This window comes from Chenopodium album, chromosome 7 (assembly GCF_948465745.1).
Source record: "Chenopodium album chromosome 7, dcCheAlbu1.1, whole genome shotgun sequence".
In the NCBI taxonomy this organism is placed as follows: domain Eukaryota; kingdom Viridiplantae; phylum Streptophyta; class Magnoliopsida; order Caryophyllales; family Amaranthaceae; genus Chenopodium; species Chenopodium album.
In genome coordinates, this window is record NC_137840.1 from 73,501,636 (window position 1) to 73,519,182 (window position 17,547).

At 34.1% G+C, this 17,547-nt stretch overlaps 1 protein-coding gene across 1 annotated transcript; it reads right to left on the bottom strand.

Moving 5' to 3' along the window:
* Positions 1–3,811: 3,811 nt before the first annotated feature.
* LOC145638496 (kinesin-like protein KIN-UB) lies at positions 3,812–16,360 on the bottom strand. Its single transcript, XM_081689473.1, has 19 exons — positions 15,933–16,360; positions 14,185–14,285; positions 13,929–14,051; positions 12,154–12,339; positions 11,774–11,995; positions 10,201–10,348; positions 9,835–9,984; positions 9,491–9,579; positions 8,946–9,149; positions 8,658–8,780; positions 8,321–8,455; positions 8,049–8,180; positions 7,657–7,792; positions 6,437–6,529; positions 6,185–6,310; positions 5,951–6,076; positions 5,293–5,436; positions 4,488–4,616; positions 3,812–4,394 (listed from the first exon to the last, which is right to left on the bottom strand). Exons 1-19 carry the CDS (start codon positions 16,081–16,083, stop codon positions 4,234–4,236), a joined length of 2,679 nt encoding a protein of 892 aa, XP_081545599.1. The 5' UTR covers positions 16,084–16,360; the 3' UTR covers positions 3,812–4,233.
* Positions 16,361–17,547: the final 1,187 nt, after the last annotated feature.

The following is a 17,547-nucleotide window of genomic DNA, read 5'->3' on the forward strand; positions in this document are numbered from 1 at the left end:
AGAAAATTATAATTTTAAAAATTAAAATTTTCCACGTTTTCAGTACCTCTACTATTTCTCTCCATGTTCTATGTGATTGTTATATGGCCGAGTTAAATATAAACATATAAAACTATCAAGTTTTTTGTTTCTGTTTTTAAAAATAACAGAGTAATTAAAATGAAACGGATGAAGTATTATAAATTTTATGGAGTATAATCTAACAAATTAAATATTTTGGTTTTTTTTTTTTGTTTTTTTTTTGTTTTTAGAAAAGGTGGGTCAATTATCCAAAACCTTAAACTACTTATGATCCATCTTTAATTATAATTATGAAAGGAGTATTTAAACATATATATTAGGAAAACAAAAAATAATGAATAAGCAGAGTAAAAGTAGGGAGAGTCTTTGATCACTTTCTTTGTACTTACTTCACATGCAACTCAGCGCCCACCAACTTTTTCTCACTGCACGCATTACCATCATTCATTCCCATAACTTCGCTTTTATCACATAATTAAAAACAAATTAATTACTATTCTAAACATGTTGTTACATGACCATAATCATAGATTTTAGCATCAACTTAACACACACTAGACAATATAGCATGGGCATCACATACAACATTGTTGGATAGTGGTACATAAGAAGCTAAAGTTTAACACTGAATAATGGACGGTGTATGATTATGTTTTAAAACGCGGAATTAATACTACACGGGTACACCTATATATATGGCCTTTACGGCTGTATATAAGCATTACTATTAATGTAGGGGGTGGGATATATGATGAATTAAGAGTGAAGAATGGAGAAGGTTAGAAGTAGTGAGTACTGAGTAGTGTGCATAGAAGAAGGTGATTAATGAGTGAATATATTGGTGATCTGACTGAAGGATTGCACATTTGCACGTGCGCTGCTGCTCTGATGCTCTGAATAAACTAATTTTAAGGTGCTAAAAAAGTTCCTTTTCGAGGCATTTTTTAAAAATTTATTTATAAAATTAAATTTTTTTTTAAAAAAAAGACTGAACAGATTCACAGCTCAGCACTTAAAAAAAGAAGTATGTAAGTTAGAAAAAAAAAAAAAAAAAAAAAAAAGACAGCAACACCCACGCACCTCTCCGGCTTGAGAGTTTGTGAAGCTTATAACCATTTAGTTTCTCTCTCTTGTTTCTCTCTCTTCTTACTTGTTTGAAATTGAGAGGTTGTGTAAGAGTGGAAGCTTGTTGTTCACTACACATCACTGTTTTTGTCTCTTATTAAATTTATTCTAGTTTAGTGCACCCTTTATATTCACTTTTAATGTAATAAAGTATTTTTTGATTATGATAACAATAGGATATTTTAAATCTCGTTGAAGCATATGTACTTCGAATTGTTTTACTGAAATATCTGACCTTATTAAAGTGTATTGAGCTACTTAAATTTCTTGGTTTTAAGATGTATGTATGCATGTTTAGAATTATTTATCTTTACCGTTTAGATCGTTAACCTCTACTTGTCGGCGATCATCTTTAGCAAAGAATTTGACTAATGAAGCATAGTTAGTTCAATGATATAATTCAGTCTCCAATATATTATAGACTACTTATTGTCAAATTCCCATGTATATACGAGTATATAAGTTGATCTTTTACTTCGGGCTCATTCATATTTATTTAATTTCAGTTCAGTTCAGTTCAGTTCCAATCAGTTCAGTTCAGCTCTTAATTTACCTCTCTCATAAAATATTCATTTCAGCTTTGTTCAGTTCAGTTCAATTTAGCTCCAATCAGTTCAGTTCAATTCAGTTCAACAAATATGAACAAACCCTTCATTTATATGAACAATATATCCTCTATCGTAACCTACATATATATAGCTATCAAATGAGTATACTTATTTTGTGTTAGGTGTTATAATACCCAGTAGTAATTAGCTGCAATGTAGAATTGTCTCAAATGAATTAATTTACATTTTCAAACCGATCTTCTCTTTGATAATTTTGAGTTATAATTGTATTATATTGAGTGGCACTAATTAAGCTTTTCTTAGGGGTTAGTAGTGTATTGATTTCAGTGTCATACTAATTGAACAACTAAGAGGCTATACTTTGATTTCCACAAGGCTTTGCTATTGATTTACGGAAGTATCTTTGGACTTTGAACAAATTACAACAAAGTCATTTATCGTTTCCATCAAGGTCTAAATAGCTAAGTTATGGTTTATTAAACTTTATTTGAGTTTAATGCCATTTTAGCTCACTATGTTTTTACGAGTAAGATAATATAATTAGTCCTAATGCTTTGTACATTTTCTCAAATATTATTGATTTGAATGTATGGCTAGCTAATAAAGAGACAACAGGTTTGTTTCTTGCGTTATTTTGTAACTCCACAAATATTAGTGGAAAAAAAAAGGCCGGCACAAAATATGTATAAAGAATGACGAATTAAAAAGTTTTACATGGAAACCCTATCCAGCTTTCCATAAACTTTAACGCTTATTAAAGGATGTGTCAAGAATGACCTAATGAAAAAACCTTATATTGCCCCCATTTCATGTTATTTGCAATGATTTGACATAAAGTGTGAGTAAAAAATATCTAATCGTCGCAAATAATATGAAACGAGATAGTATTAATTTCATTTTTTTTTTTGTGAGCTATCATGTTGAGTGAATCCTAACCTTGATGAGCTGCCTTAATTGTCATTTGTCCGTATTATCTTCCTTGTCGTTTTGGTAAAGTTTGATAAATGAAGTAGATAAAATAATTATCCTTTGTCTTTGTCTTAAGCTTTGACGACAATGCATGGGTTATCGATCACTAAGCTTCATTCAAGTACTGACGCTGGGTTTATTGTTGTTCTTGTCCAACCTCGATATTCAATCTTTTGCTTACAATACACATTCATGTTTCTTACTCCATAATTAGGATCTTAATGTATGTATGTTAATTCAACCACTACATTTCACTCATACCCAAACATCGACTTTTTTTTTTTTTTTTTTTTGTTTTTCAAACCACCCTACGTGAATCACGCCAGCTCTTCCCACCACACATCGCACGGTCACACCCCCCACTACTTTCGTCGCGCTCCTCACGGCTGTGTACCTAGGGAAGAGTGAGGGATAGCTCAAGTGGTTTGAGCTCCCCTTCCGATTCCATGAGGGATAGATTCTCATCACCCGCCCATGTGATGATTCTCTAAACACTTTTAAAAAAAGCACTTAGAAGCTAGGGTAGCAGTGCTTGGAAGTTGGTAAGGTTACTCAGCTAACAGTAAATTGGTTGCAGCATGGTAAGATGGCAGGAGGTGTTAGTTGGACAGCCGAGGAGCGAAGTGTTTCATTTTACTCATATTATTTGAAGTGTATACTACAAGTTTACAACAAATCACGATAACAAAATCTTAGCCCCAAAATGACCTAGAGACTTCAAATATCTACTCATGTATTACGAGTATTTATTCTTATTAACAACATATCAGAAAATGTAGAGCATACTTTTTCCCGGTTGCTTGTTGCCAAATAATTATACTACCTCCGGTTATTAGTATTTATTATATACAACTTAGAACATTATTTGTGAGATATAAAATATAGGTTACACACAGTACTACTAATTCACGGAGGTAGTATTTTATTTGATAAAATTGAACGAGTATTAAAAAAAAAAAGAGAGAAAAAGAATCCCTACTTGATATATTCAACTTCATATGTATATTGGAGTACAAATACAATCAAAGTTTCGTTAAATCAAGAGACAATATTAGACTATATAGCTTAGAAATGGAATTAGATGACCTTATTTTAGTTGAAGAGAACACAACCTTAGACTTGTATAGGGAAAAAAATGGAACAATTTACATTAGAATTTACACAATTATGAAATGAAAATAGATAAAATGCTATTCCGTACAATACATTAGGCGAGACCTCAATAATGACATTTGTACTACTTTTTTTACTTTCATAGATGTAATCTGGGAATCCCATGGCGGTAACCACAGCTCCACAAGAACCCAGTGAGAATCATTTCAGGTGTGGCAGGTGGCAGGGGAGCTCCCCCTTCGAAACGGTATACATTAACTATAGGATTACAAAACTGATCACCACCACTGTGTATGCGTCAGACTAGCGAAAAACTCCTTACTGACTTGTTTGGCGTTGTATATTTCCTCTTCATAATACTAGAGGCACTGCACTGCATCCGGAGAATCCTATCTGGATTCACTTTATGGGTGAGAATATATAATCATCATCAAGATTATATCTCCACCCGTAACCGACTCAGCTCTGCTTGGAAAGTGGGGCTGGAAATAAGGGTTCGACGGGCAAGAGTCCTAATGTCTTCCCGTGAGCAGTCCCGGGATATGCGTACCAGCTCCCAGAGTGCTCCCCCAGCAATCATATCTTTCACATTTACTTCTGCGGAATTAATGTACAATATTTTCAACTGTCATTTCACTGAGTTATACCATTTCTTTTTACGCAGTTTGAAAAAGATAGGTTTTTACTCACCATGCTGAGCTAAGTGGCACAATGCAAGCTCAATATGCCGCCTGATCGGTGAAGCTTCATTATTGGCATTTTGTACAATCCAAGGAAGTGCACCATCCTCGAGCAGTAAAGATTTTCCAGTTTTTGACCCTAAAGTAAACAAAGCACAAGCATGAGAAACATCAAAGGAACCTATCGAATCCTAATTACTAAACAGCAAATTCTCCTTCCATACTCAAACTAGTTGTTGGACCATTAAGAGCAATGTACGTTTGAATCAGATTTGATGCTGGGAGCCTGGGACTATCACAAAGGAACTTTAATACTACTGATATTTAATTGTGCATGACACCTTTCCAAGGGCTTTCTCAAAACCTAGGTGTTTTGGTAAAAAGTCCAATACTACAATTTCCGTGGACACCTGACAGGAATGAAGAATGGAGTTGGGACAAAACAAGAAGAAACACATTTCTCCCCCCTAAAGCTGATGATCACATTCCACCACATAACCGATTAAACACACATTCTACTCATCAACTATCAGAACAAATACCAGTGCGAGTATTTTGTAATAAAGATTGATGATAATTTTAAACTTCAAAGCCATGAATCACTTTTAAATACTGAAACTGTTTGACTCTATGAGATAATGACGACAGGTCCTCTAACAGCACACATAAGAAAAACAAGCCCTTGACTGTTAGGAAGCCCTGGAAGCTCATGCAACAAAAGTTCAGAACAAGTCCGAATACAACAGTCGGAGAGAGACTAGCCTCTTGCTTAATCAAGTTACTCAACTAGGCAAAGATGGCACATAACCACATACCTTGAGTTGCACCCCGAGATTCACATTTAGCAAAGTTTGCTATTCCACGTGCAATCTGAGAAAGAACATCAGGATGTCTACATCTTACCATCCCAAGCAATGCCCTGATACCACCCTCAGCTCGTAGCTTGACCTGTAGCTTATCTGGAAAAAGCAAACTCAAATTTTAAAATCTATAAAAGCTTAAATAATTTGCATACATAAATTAGACAGAAAATAATATCAGACTGGAATCACTTTATGATGTGAACTTATTGGATAGCTCATAGCTCTATGGAGGTTCCTACTTTAACAATTCCTAAACAGTAGGAACAATAGAAGTTATTTGTATTTTACAGCAAGGAGAAAATGAAAAAGAAACTGACAAAGCACAAAAAGACTGTCACTGCTAGCTACTAAAATCATATGTGGTTAGATATACAAGAGTCACAATTGTGACTGCAATTAATTTGTTTTATTTGCTAAATACCCTTTGATTGAGATCTACAATCAATGGGAGAGAGAAGATTGAATTCACATATTTTTCTAAATGCAACTAAATCAGGAAAAGACAACTTCTGAAATTGATCATAATTGACAGAAGGAATCTATAGTAAAATTATTACAGCACGAGACTGTACACTGAATGGGCTGAAACACAAGAGATGAGATAAATTACCATTCCCGCACAGATTAGCCATTGCTCCAGCAACCATGCGAAGAGTCTGTGGATCTTCCGCATCATCAGCTGTTATTGATAAGAGACTAATTCCACCTTCAGCAACTATATGTTCTTGATTGGCTTCTGCAAGTACCAGTAAGAGACAGCATGAAAATGAAAGCAAAACTACCAATTGAACAACTAAATGCATGGTCATCAAGAAACCAAAAAACACACACAAAATCCATTTACCATTCATTGCAAGATTGGCAATTGCTCCAGCTGCTACACGGCGAACAGTTTCATCTTCGTAGCTTCTAAGAAGCATTAACAAGGAAGTGAGCCCACCAGCAGCTACAATCCTCTCTTGGTTTGTTTCTACATAGCCAACATTACTCTTTTAGGTTTCAACTTAATATATGATTCATGAGATGTTTACTTAAAATCTACACATGAGATGAACAGCAAAACAAGTCATAAAGGAAATAAGGAAAATCTTACAACCTTCAGCAGCAAGGTTAGCCACAATTTTCACTGCATGAATACGTGTATTGGCATCCTCCGACTCAAGCATCGATAAGATTCTTTGCAATCCAACTGCAATAATGAATTTACAATGAGCAGATGAAACTAACCTGACAAAAAAATAAACATAAATACAGCAACCGGGTATCATCCTTTTTTGGGAGTACTTCATTAGTTCAAGTTCCATTATATCCTCTACTCTCCCCTGCCCCAAAAGAACAAGAAAAGAAAGAATCTGATGGCATTTACATAGCCAAAATATCATTATCTTGTACTAAGTTGCATTCCTGTTTTCCACTAAAACAAATCCAAAAATAAAGGTATTGTTGATGCTTTAACTCTGATCACTAGGTCCCCTAAACAGAAAGGATAATCTTAAGTGTGGAATCTTAATCAACAGCAAAGTTCCCTTGTAAAAAATATATTCATAGTTCTGAATCAGAAAGAGCCACATTTCCAGACATGAGTTTACTTTTGTTTATGTGAAGTTGTGAACCCTAATATGCATTGCCTTTGTGAAAGTCTGTCTAATTACCTATACATTTCAGTGACCCTGACAATATACGATACTGAAGATGTCACTATGCAAGTGGAAGACCGTAAGAAAATTACTAACAATCACAGATGTCAGAAGTCACAGCATGCTGATAGAATATCAATCCCAGAAAAGCTAGAGCAAAAAAAACACTTAGTACAGAAGATGAATATTTAGAACATATACTGCATTTTACTACCTTGGTTACCAACCAGAGATATTATAGGATTAAGAGCCATTTAGAAAGCAATAATTTCCTATACAATAATAAAAATATTTAAATCATTAAGGGCTAGACTGCAAAGATTATCAGAAGAAAGAAAGTATGCTAAATGTCCTCGTGAAAGCCACAAACTGATAGACAGATAGAGTGATAGGAAGTTGAAAAGCTTAAAAATTATGATAGCACTTTGCTCAGAAGATAAATCTTGAGAATACATCATTTCAGCCCTGCCCTTCCCGATCTTGGTCACCAAACAAGGAGATAGTTCTATAATTTTCTAGTCATTGTTAAAGGCTTTAATCTCCAAATGACATCAAGAGTTATTGGCCAAACTATCCAACACTAGTATGCATAGATCTGTTCAATCAAGATATGATAATTGAAACACAGTGATTCAGGATGCCAAACATCAGATGCATCAAATACACACCTTATTCTCACCTTGTTCAAAGAGTGAATTAAATGATGACTTGGGTCCATTTTCTCTGTCTTTGTTTTGGGATTGTCTACTTGGGGACGTGAGTGATTGGGGACGAGATCCATTTCCTGATTCAAGCCTTTCAATGTACTTCCGCATCTAGTGACACAAAGTTCAAGTAGTGATCAAGTCAGAAAGTATCCAAATTAGAGATAGATAGTGTTGCTACCTATAAGAGAACACTCCTTCAATTCCAACACACAAACTCCAGAGATTACAAAGCCAATTAAAAAATATGTGACACCAATATCACAATTTAATTCTTGCTCAAATAGCTTAGCATTGTTATGTGCATATGCAATAACAATCACACGGCTAAAAAAGGATACAAGGCCGTAAAAAGAGAGATAAATACCTGATCGGCTTCAAACGTAAGCTGCAACAACTGGCTTTGTAAAGATGTGATTTCTTCTTGAAGCTTTTTCTTCTCATAAGCTTCATCTTCCAGCATCTGGTGAAGTCTAACAAATTCAGCAGTTCCACCTCCCTGCAAATCCAAAAAAATCAGGTTGAGGAATAAAAAAAATATATATAAAATTTTTTTAAAAAAAATAATAAAAAAAAGGAAGAAAAAGAGGGTAAAAGATGCTAGATCACAGGCACCACCAAACTAAAGTGAGAACACACCTCTGAAGATGTCAACTGAGATAGTTGATTTTTCAAGTTCTTGGCCTCCTCTTCAGCTGCCTTTCGTAATTGAGTTTCATTTTGAAGAAGCTTTTTAATTTCAGCAACTTCTTCTGATAGAGACACATTTTGTTCCTAAATGAACGAGGCACCAGGGAATCAATGCACTTAACATGCTTATGGAAACGATATTCAGCAAATGTTGTACATATTATATTCAAAGCCAATTATATATAAGTATATATCTGTGAAAAGAAAACATATGGAAACCAAACTAACAAACGCTATACCGGTGAAATCAATAAACACTATGCAACAAGTGTTAGCAGTAGTATACCTCTCTATCACATGGACCATTGCTGAACCCATTCTTCTGCTGGTTTTGCTGATTCGTAATCCACTTCTCCTCAAGCTTCTTTATGGACTCTAAATAATCCATTTGACACTTTGTTCTTTCTTTCTGGGTTTCAAGAGAACAAACTCAAAAGGTTAATAAACACCTCAAAAGGAATGGAAAGCAGAGAGCCACCCACTTCAAAGATGAATAGGTTTTAGAATCACAAAATATCCTCTAAAACAAGAGTGCAGTAGCAAAAAAGCAAAGTACCCAACATTTTCAACAAACCTCTAATTCATTAGAAAATTTCCTTTCAACTTCAGAGACATGGTTCTCAGCTTCTAGACTTATTTTTCTGACTTCATCATCAAATGCTTTCTGCCGCCTTTCTCCCTCAGCAATAAGTTTGTCCAGTTGTACCTCAAGTCTTTTGGACAAACTTTTGTAATCAAATTCTTCCTTTATTCTCAGCATGTTCTCAACCTTCATGGCCTGTGACAGAGAAGTCTCAGCATCTAACATAACAGATACCAATCATATTATTCATACATTAGTTCAACTATGTTGCCCATTTTCAATGAATTTCAATATATTCCTACATCATCCTCAGATTATTAGAAGTTTCAAATTTTCCCAAAAGAAAAGCATATCTATTTTTTTTTTTTACTGTCTGTATCCTACTTTATCCATCTTTTCTTTACACCCACTCATCTAATCAATATGAAACGGACAGAGCACAACAAAACCTAACCACAACGGATGTGAGAAATTATACTAAGTAGTAAAAGAGCATTGTGCAATCACATCAAATTACAGAGAAAAAGGCTGCTCACTCTTTGCCCAAACAATATAGTGCTTGTAGTCTCTCCACGATGCCGGGGTGAAGGACCAATTGTTACAACCAGGGATGTTCTCGCAGACCCTGTATGTCAAAAGAAGTACATGAAAACTTTCTTAACATATCTCAATATCTGTTTCTTTTTTCTTTTCTTCTAAGCCAGCTTCTTTTTAGATTTACACACAACAGGGACAAAACATTTGCCAAGAGATTTGACTCATTTGAGTGAAAACAGCTAGCATCGTGCACATAGCTGAACGAGTATGGATATCACATGAAATCCACTAGATCCAATTAAAACCCTCAATATTTCAGCAAAGTGAAACAATAATGCCTCACCTCCAAATGAATCTCTAAGCAACCTCGTGAGTTTGGAATCACGTACTGGAACATGAGGGCTATTCTCTGCAAGTGCATTGATACATTTTCCTAATGCAGTAAGAGAGAGATTGATAGCCTTTGCTTCCTCCAAGGTATGGCCCTCACTTCCTACAAGCAAAAAAAAGGAAATTAACTCCAGTAATGATCGCTTTTTTGAAACAGAAAGTAATCATTTACAATCCAGAATTATGAATATAGGCCAGGAAACATATAAATACATGAAAACAATAAACCTATACACTAAGTAATAAGTAGGAAATGCTTATGCAAGATACAAATGCACCACAATATATTACAAAAGTAGTAGACTATTCTTATCTGCACCTGACTTGTGAACACGCTCAGAACCAGCAAGATCTACCACCACCAACTTGCCCTTCCGCAGTATTGGTGGATCACAGTTTTTCACTGATTGGTTCTCATCCTCACTAGAAGAAGGCTCTCCTCCTCCAATGGACCTCTTAACTTGTATCTGGAATGGGCCATCAACACCAAACATGTTGCAACACATTTGTGGATATTATTACAAGCAAATAGAAACATAATAGAAAGAGCAACTCACATGAATGAAAAAGATAATTATAAAAGAAAAGAATTTCCAAACAAGTTGCCATACTATATTTTATATTGAATGGAAGAAAAGCAAAAGATATACTTTGTATTCAACTCTTCAACCCACTTTCCAGACGATAGCAATCTTTTACATCCATGACAATCTAACAGCTGACAAACAGGGTACTCTCAGTGCTCTAGCTGCTTTTGGAGAAGAAACCGTGTTCCACCCTCTACACCATTTATATTCTCAAGCCTTAATAACTAAGACTTCTATGAGATTAGATAGTAAGCTTTTCTCCTTCCCTGTGTGTTGCCAATCCTCCTAATGTCCTAATCTTACAAAATCCAGAAACGTAATCTCTCAATACTAAGACTTCTACGAGATTAGATAGTAAGCTTTTCTCCTTCCTTGTGTGTTGCCAATCCTTCTAATGTCCTAATCTTACAAAATCCAGTAAACGTTATCTCTCAATATTCTGCTGGTGTAATTTCTTGGTTCTTAACTAAATAATATGTTAGACCATGCAGAGTTTTCGCACTATGATGGTGTGATTTCCAGGGACCGAGTTTAATTGAATAATCAAATTTCAGTTTATTTTGAATGCCTCAACAACTGAATGAGTACTAATCACTTTGGAACAATCTAGTCCATCTTATGCCTATTAGTAGTCCATACATTGAAGCAATTATACTGTTATTGCACAATAAAACTTTGTGTAACCTGGAATTCTGGATGCAATTTTGCACCACAATATCTGTGGCAGGCCATTACATTATAATGTTCTCCATTAATTCTCACACTAAAAGCATAGCAGTAGTTAATTTTGCATCCAACAAAAATAAAACTACGGAATATTGTGCAATTCATGTTTAGTGTCTCTCAAATGATCAGAAAGTAGTGGGGGAACAACAGCACATCATATTTTTTAGCTTTAAGCACTACTCGAATGAATATTCAGAATCACATACTAGTAATTATTATTGAAGCACAACCACTTAAATTTGACAATTTAACATTTTAAACCGTTATGCTGGAAATAAGTAGGACGGAAAGTGACTATTCGAGTGATTGATGGGACTGTCATTCAGATACATGAGATATTTCTTTCAAGACTTGGCAAACTTTTCACAAATACTGTCATTCATATATTGTCTGCAATTATTATTATCATTGTCATCACCAGCAGCAGCATTAATTTTAATCAGCATTTTATACCAGATGTTCCATATTCAACGTGTTAATTTCCAGGCATAAAAAGAGATGAGAACACAATGGAATCAGAGAACACGAAGATACTAGGGAAATGGCTAGCATGAAATAGATGAGGGAAAATATTATTACCATAAGGATGGCGTGGCTCCTAGAAGATTCTGTATTCAGCTTTGTATTAGCAGCAAAACGATGAGCTTCCCCTAATCGCAGGAGATCAAGAAAGCTGTTTTGATCTCTTATCTCAACAACAGTTGCACCAGGCAAAGAAACCTCTCCTGTTTTGGGATCCTCTGTGATAGGAATATTGTCATTTGCAGGATTAAGAAGATCTTGAATAGTCTCCATATAAAGCTGCACAAAATTTATGTATTAGTAAGAGCAAAACAGAAAAAATAATTAAAAAAAATTTACAAGGAAAGTTTGGCTAGCTTGGAATAGCCATAAGGAAATCTATAAAATGCACATTACTAATAAAGTATGCTGCTTTTTCAACTATAAATTCAACCAACCTGTATGTATGATACATAGACTGAATCAGTATCTAAACAGATGTCAGCAAGGATATCCTCCATGGAACGGACCATGATACCTCGATCAGAAACATCTTCTTCTCCCAACTCTCCAAGAGTAAAAGTTTTTCCTGTACCGGTTTGGCCATAAGCCAGCACGGTTCCATTGTAACCATCAAGCACACTCTAGAAAAGCAGAAAAAACATATCAGTCACTCACACAACAAATTCTTAATTTAAGTACAAATTCTGCAGAATAAAGTAAGGAGTGCAGACTACAGAAGTCATGAAGAAGAAACAAAAATTACTGTGTTTGCCCTACATCCCTCACATAGGATGAACCGATAAGCATACATCTGGTCCAGCCGTCCACATTTGTAGCACTTTAAAATTAAATCACATCCCAACAGAAATGATGAGAAAAAAAAAAAAAAAAAATAAAAAAAATAAAAAAAAAAAAAAATATATATATATATATATATATATATATATATATATATATATATATATATATATATATATATATATATATATATATATATAGGGGAGGGATCCGGTGAGAATAGGTTCATATGTGAGAATTTATACTTATATGAGAACTGATTTTAAATTTAGAACATGTGAGTAAAAGTTAAGAACATACGAGTAAAAATTTAAAACATGCGTTTGAAATTAAAATTTAGAACATCTGAGTAATAATTTAGAACATCTAAGTGAGTAATATGTTTAGAACATTTGATTTAAGAATTAGAACAAGTGATTAAAAATTTATAAAATCTGCTTTATGAAATTTTAAACATATGAGTAAAATTTAGAACATTTGATTTAAGATTATGAACATGTGAATAAAAATTTAGAACAAACAAATATAGAATATAGAAAGTGTGAGTAAAAAATTTAGAACATATGAGTAAAAATATAGAACATACGCTTTAAAATCTGAAACATATAATTAAAAATCTTTGAACACACATTTTAAAATTTAGAACATATAAGTTAAAATTTTGTAACAAGTTATTTAAAATTTATGATATTAAACTTAACTAATTTATGGTTTAGAACATGTGAATACTAAATTAGAACATTTGATTTAATTTAGAACACCTAAAGAAAAGTTTAGAACATCATATTTAAAATTTAGAACATACAAGTAAAAATTTAGAACATAAAGAGTGTTCTCACATAAAAAAAATTCTCACATAAGAAAAATTCTCACGAGAGCCTCCCCCTATATATATAAAGACGGATAAAAAATGTGAAAGAACCCACTGTGCCTCTCAGAAGTCAGATCACAAGAAACAATCTTAACATCCCACTATTGATTAAAAAGTATAAGAAGCACATTAAACATACTAGAAACCATACAAAATCAGCAAGAAGTAATGCTTAATTAGGGAAGCAGAAATGGGAAGTTAAACAACAGTGCAGCCTACTTGTTGGTCACAAAATTAACAATCGAAGAAGACAATTAAGCAACAAAAGAGAAACCTGACAACCAAAAACACTCAGACTTCAGTTAGGTCTTCCAGCCACTTATTGTGCAAAGGACATCTAAGAATGGTCCAATGCAATACTCTTTGACTCATTCTCAACAACAATGATATCCTTTAATGAAAAAACTACATACAAAGCTACTAGACATTAAATGTCCTCATTAAACCACTTCACCACAATCACCAGAGCCACTTTGTCAATTGTAATACAGTAATATATATGCATCACATTAATATGGGTTTTAATTGAGGTTAAAAATTGCAAACACATTGACAACACACCTCAACCACAGGCTTTGCAACAACTTCATAGACACGCTTCTGGGATGAAAACTCAGTGAGCAATTCATCAAATTCATAAGTGTCTGAGTCCCAATTGTTTTTACGAAGCTTCAACCTCTTGAGCTGGAATAGAACGTCAATTGATTAGCAGTAATACTACAAACCACAAACACTTTATGATGATATACAAAGAGATGCAAGTTAATGCAAAAATACAGAGTTCTTGTGCAAGATACATAGACGGAAGGGGGAAAACCTCTGGTTGCAACTCTACACAGTCAGCATAATCTGCATCTGTAACTGATTCCTCTGCATTTTTAGGCCTCAGTCTAACAGCTACTCGTACTCTGCCTGGAGCTGATGACATAAAGTAAATGAATGAATTAGCAGGAGAGAGAAAACTAGAAAAGAAGTATATTTACTTGCAACTAGAAAGTCTTTGGACCATATGATGGAGGAGATAGTAGAGATAAAAAATGCTGATAAATTAGAATATACTTCGTACAGAACTCTACTGTACACAAGAATTCTCTTGTTAAACTGTCCCTATAATAGGACCCAACAGAATCATATAATACCGGTGTTGTTAGGAGGAACAGATAAAGATTAAAAGCATAATAAATGAGTCATTCAACTGATGATGTACAAATACGTCTTAGCTTCTTCCCTATAATCATAAACACTACGCTTTTCTGGGATTAAAATCGAGACAATGACACAAGAACTGCAGCAGAATGCATCTTCAAACAGCCTATTTATCAACTGCATCAGGCTATGAGACAGAATTGCTGCTCCAGAAGATATAATCAATAACAGCCAAATAATGTGATTAGTTTTTTTGTTTTTTTTCCTGATATCCTAACAAACTCTCTGCTAGTTTTCTTACTCAAGCATGGATACACCCACTTAAGAGAAGAAGCTGGTCTTCTCAGATAAAAAATTTGCACCCTACTATGTAATCCCTTGGAAAAGAACAACTATCACACCAATGATCTCCTGATTCTAACAATATACAATATCCTACATCCAAGAAATCACTGACCAACCAAGAGTCTAATACATTTAAACTCACGTGCTTAGTATACATAGAAGGCGGGACTAGAGAGTAGCAATTGAACAAACAGAATCTGCGTAATCCAAAATTACATTTGAACATCTTTCTATGGTGATTAGGATTCTACTCACTTTGGGTCACAAATTTCAAATGTGCAGCTCATCCGTCCAATTCTGGCCATGCCTTTAAACAAATTCGTAGTGATAAAACCTTAAGTCTGCAATGAAAGTTTTTCTCCTTGCAAATAGTCCACCGTTTCCAGTAAAATGGCACTTCAGTATTATCTTCCAGAAGTCATAAACCATCCATTTACATTCTCCACAGAGTAACCTCACATTCCACACCACCAACTCGTCAGCCAACTCATACCATACTACACATTCTCATGCCTCCCATCCGCAAAGAAAATCTAGGTAAAAGATTGTAATAATGGCAACGAAAAGCTCTTCGCCAATCCCATTCCTACCTCCATTCTGCATTTGATGTCATAAATTCAGTAATTCACCTCGGTCGACTAATTTTAACTACAATGTGCAATTCACCTAGCTCGTCTACCTCTACCGCCTCAACACCACCTTTTAAAAACAACCTTGATCATTACAAAAATCACGCAACACATACCACTACTATCACTAATTCCAGTTATTCAGTTAACCAATCAAAGCATCATTTGCTCCACTTCCAACCACATTACACTAATTCTTACATACTACACAAAAATCACAAACAAAAAACAAGCTTCACAACAAAATCAATTAAAAACAAAGGCATTGTTCAAATCAACACTAAATTTACTAATTTGCTCCAAAACTTAATCACTCAATGTTTCAAAATATAATTAACACAAACACAAATTAAGCTATAAAAAATCATCAATCACAGAAAACGAAACAGATCGAAGAACAAAAAATTTAAAAAAAATGAGGAAAAAAAAAAGCAGAAACCCTAACCGTCGGAAAAATCTCTAGCAGCGGCGGCAGCAGCACCAAGGGAGGCGGTACGACGAACAGGAGGCTTAGATTTGAAGGAAGAAGACTTATGATTAGTAGCAGAAGACGGCTTTAAGGAACCTCCTCGAAAACCGCCATTTTTAGTAGCCATTAATTGTTTGAAGCAGTTGTTTACAGTTGAGAAAGATTACACCATAAATGAATATACTTCTGGAAATTCCAGAAACATCATCCAAACAAGATCAATAAAAGTGTTTATTTATTTGAATATTTGTGAAATTAATTAATTTGTTTTAAAATTGAAATGAATGAAATTGAAATAAGAGTGTAAGAAAAAGAGGAGGAGGTGGTCAAGAGATGGTCAACAAAAATGGTGAAATATTTGAGTTTTGAATGAAAAAGGAGAAGAGAATGGGGTGTGTCAGGAAGGTGGGGTTACTGAATTTGCGGGGACATGAAGAGACTGTGAGAATTTAAAGTGTGGTTTTAAGTACCGAATATGGAGTTAATTTTGACGGTGGTGTGCTTATGAATTTATGATTAGTGTTAATTACTTACTTTTCGCGTTTTTGTCATACCTCCTTTTCTTTTTCAGTACACTACCTTTTTTTTTATTTTATTTCACTGTTTTTGTTGGAATGCTTTATGTTTAAACCACAAATGTTAGTCCGAGGCTAATTGACCAGATTGGTAAATTAAAAAGACCCTTAGCGACAATTTGGTAAAAAAACTTACTCCGGCGACAAATTGGTAAAAAAACTAACCTTAAGCGACAATTTGGTAAATAAAATAATGTCAGGCAACACTTAACCCAAAAAATACAAAAAATTTCGATAAATTACTCGCGAATGCTTAATATAGTTCGTTTTTCTTGTTATTTTACCAACCCTTTTTTACGGAAATAACAATTTGAAAAAAAAAACGTTAAGTGTCAATTTTCACTTAAGTTTCATACCCCTTATTAACAAAATTTTTTAAAAAAGGGGTTGGAAATAAAAAGGGATGACATGTAAATTCAATATTTTAAATGGAAAAAATAAATTTAAGAACAAAAAAACAAATTAAAATAGGATTTTTAAAGAGTTTGTCGGGAAAAAAAATAGATTTTTTGGTCAAAATGTCGCCGGAGTTTATTATTTTTACCAAATTGTCGCACATTGTTTAGGCCTGATCACGGTCGGATATCCGATCCGAAAGGGGATTTCGGATCGGATATCCGTATCCGAGAATACTTATATTTGCTATTTGTATCCGATCCGAAAAGTTTGGATATCCGAAAATCCGGATATCCGAATTTTTCGGATCGGATATATCGGATATCCTATATCTGACTACTTTGATTACGAGTTGTTTTAAATGGCAAAATTGAAATTTTTTTTTACCCATTTTCTCCTCATGTTACTCACAACCTGAACAAAGAGAGAGAAAATAGATGTGTAATTATCCTATTAAAAAATGGACTTGTAAATACTGTCCACAGCTAATTTAGTCATTTTCAAAAAAAAAAATAAATAAATAAAAAAATAAAAAAAATGAAATAACAAAATACAAATAACCTGCCATGGCTGCCAATTTGCCAAAATGCAAACTAATTGGATAAGTGCTACAAAAGTAC

Coding starts and splice junctions, on each gene's coding strand:
- LOC145638496 (XM_081689473.1), bottom strand. CDS start 16,083: ATGGCTACTAAAAATGGCGGTTTTCGAGGAGGTTCCTTAAAGCCGTCT. Junction 14,052..14,184: donor GTGTAGAGTTGCAACCAGAG/GTTTTCCCCCTT, acceptor GTTCTATTCCAG/CTCAAGAGGTTGAAGCTTCG. Junction 6,530..7,656: donor TAATTCACTCTTTGAACAAG/GTGAGAATAAGG, acceptor TCATTATTGCAG/TTGGATTGCAAAGAATCTTA.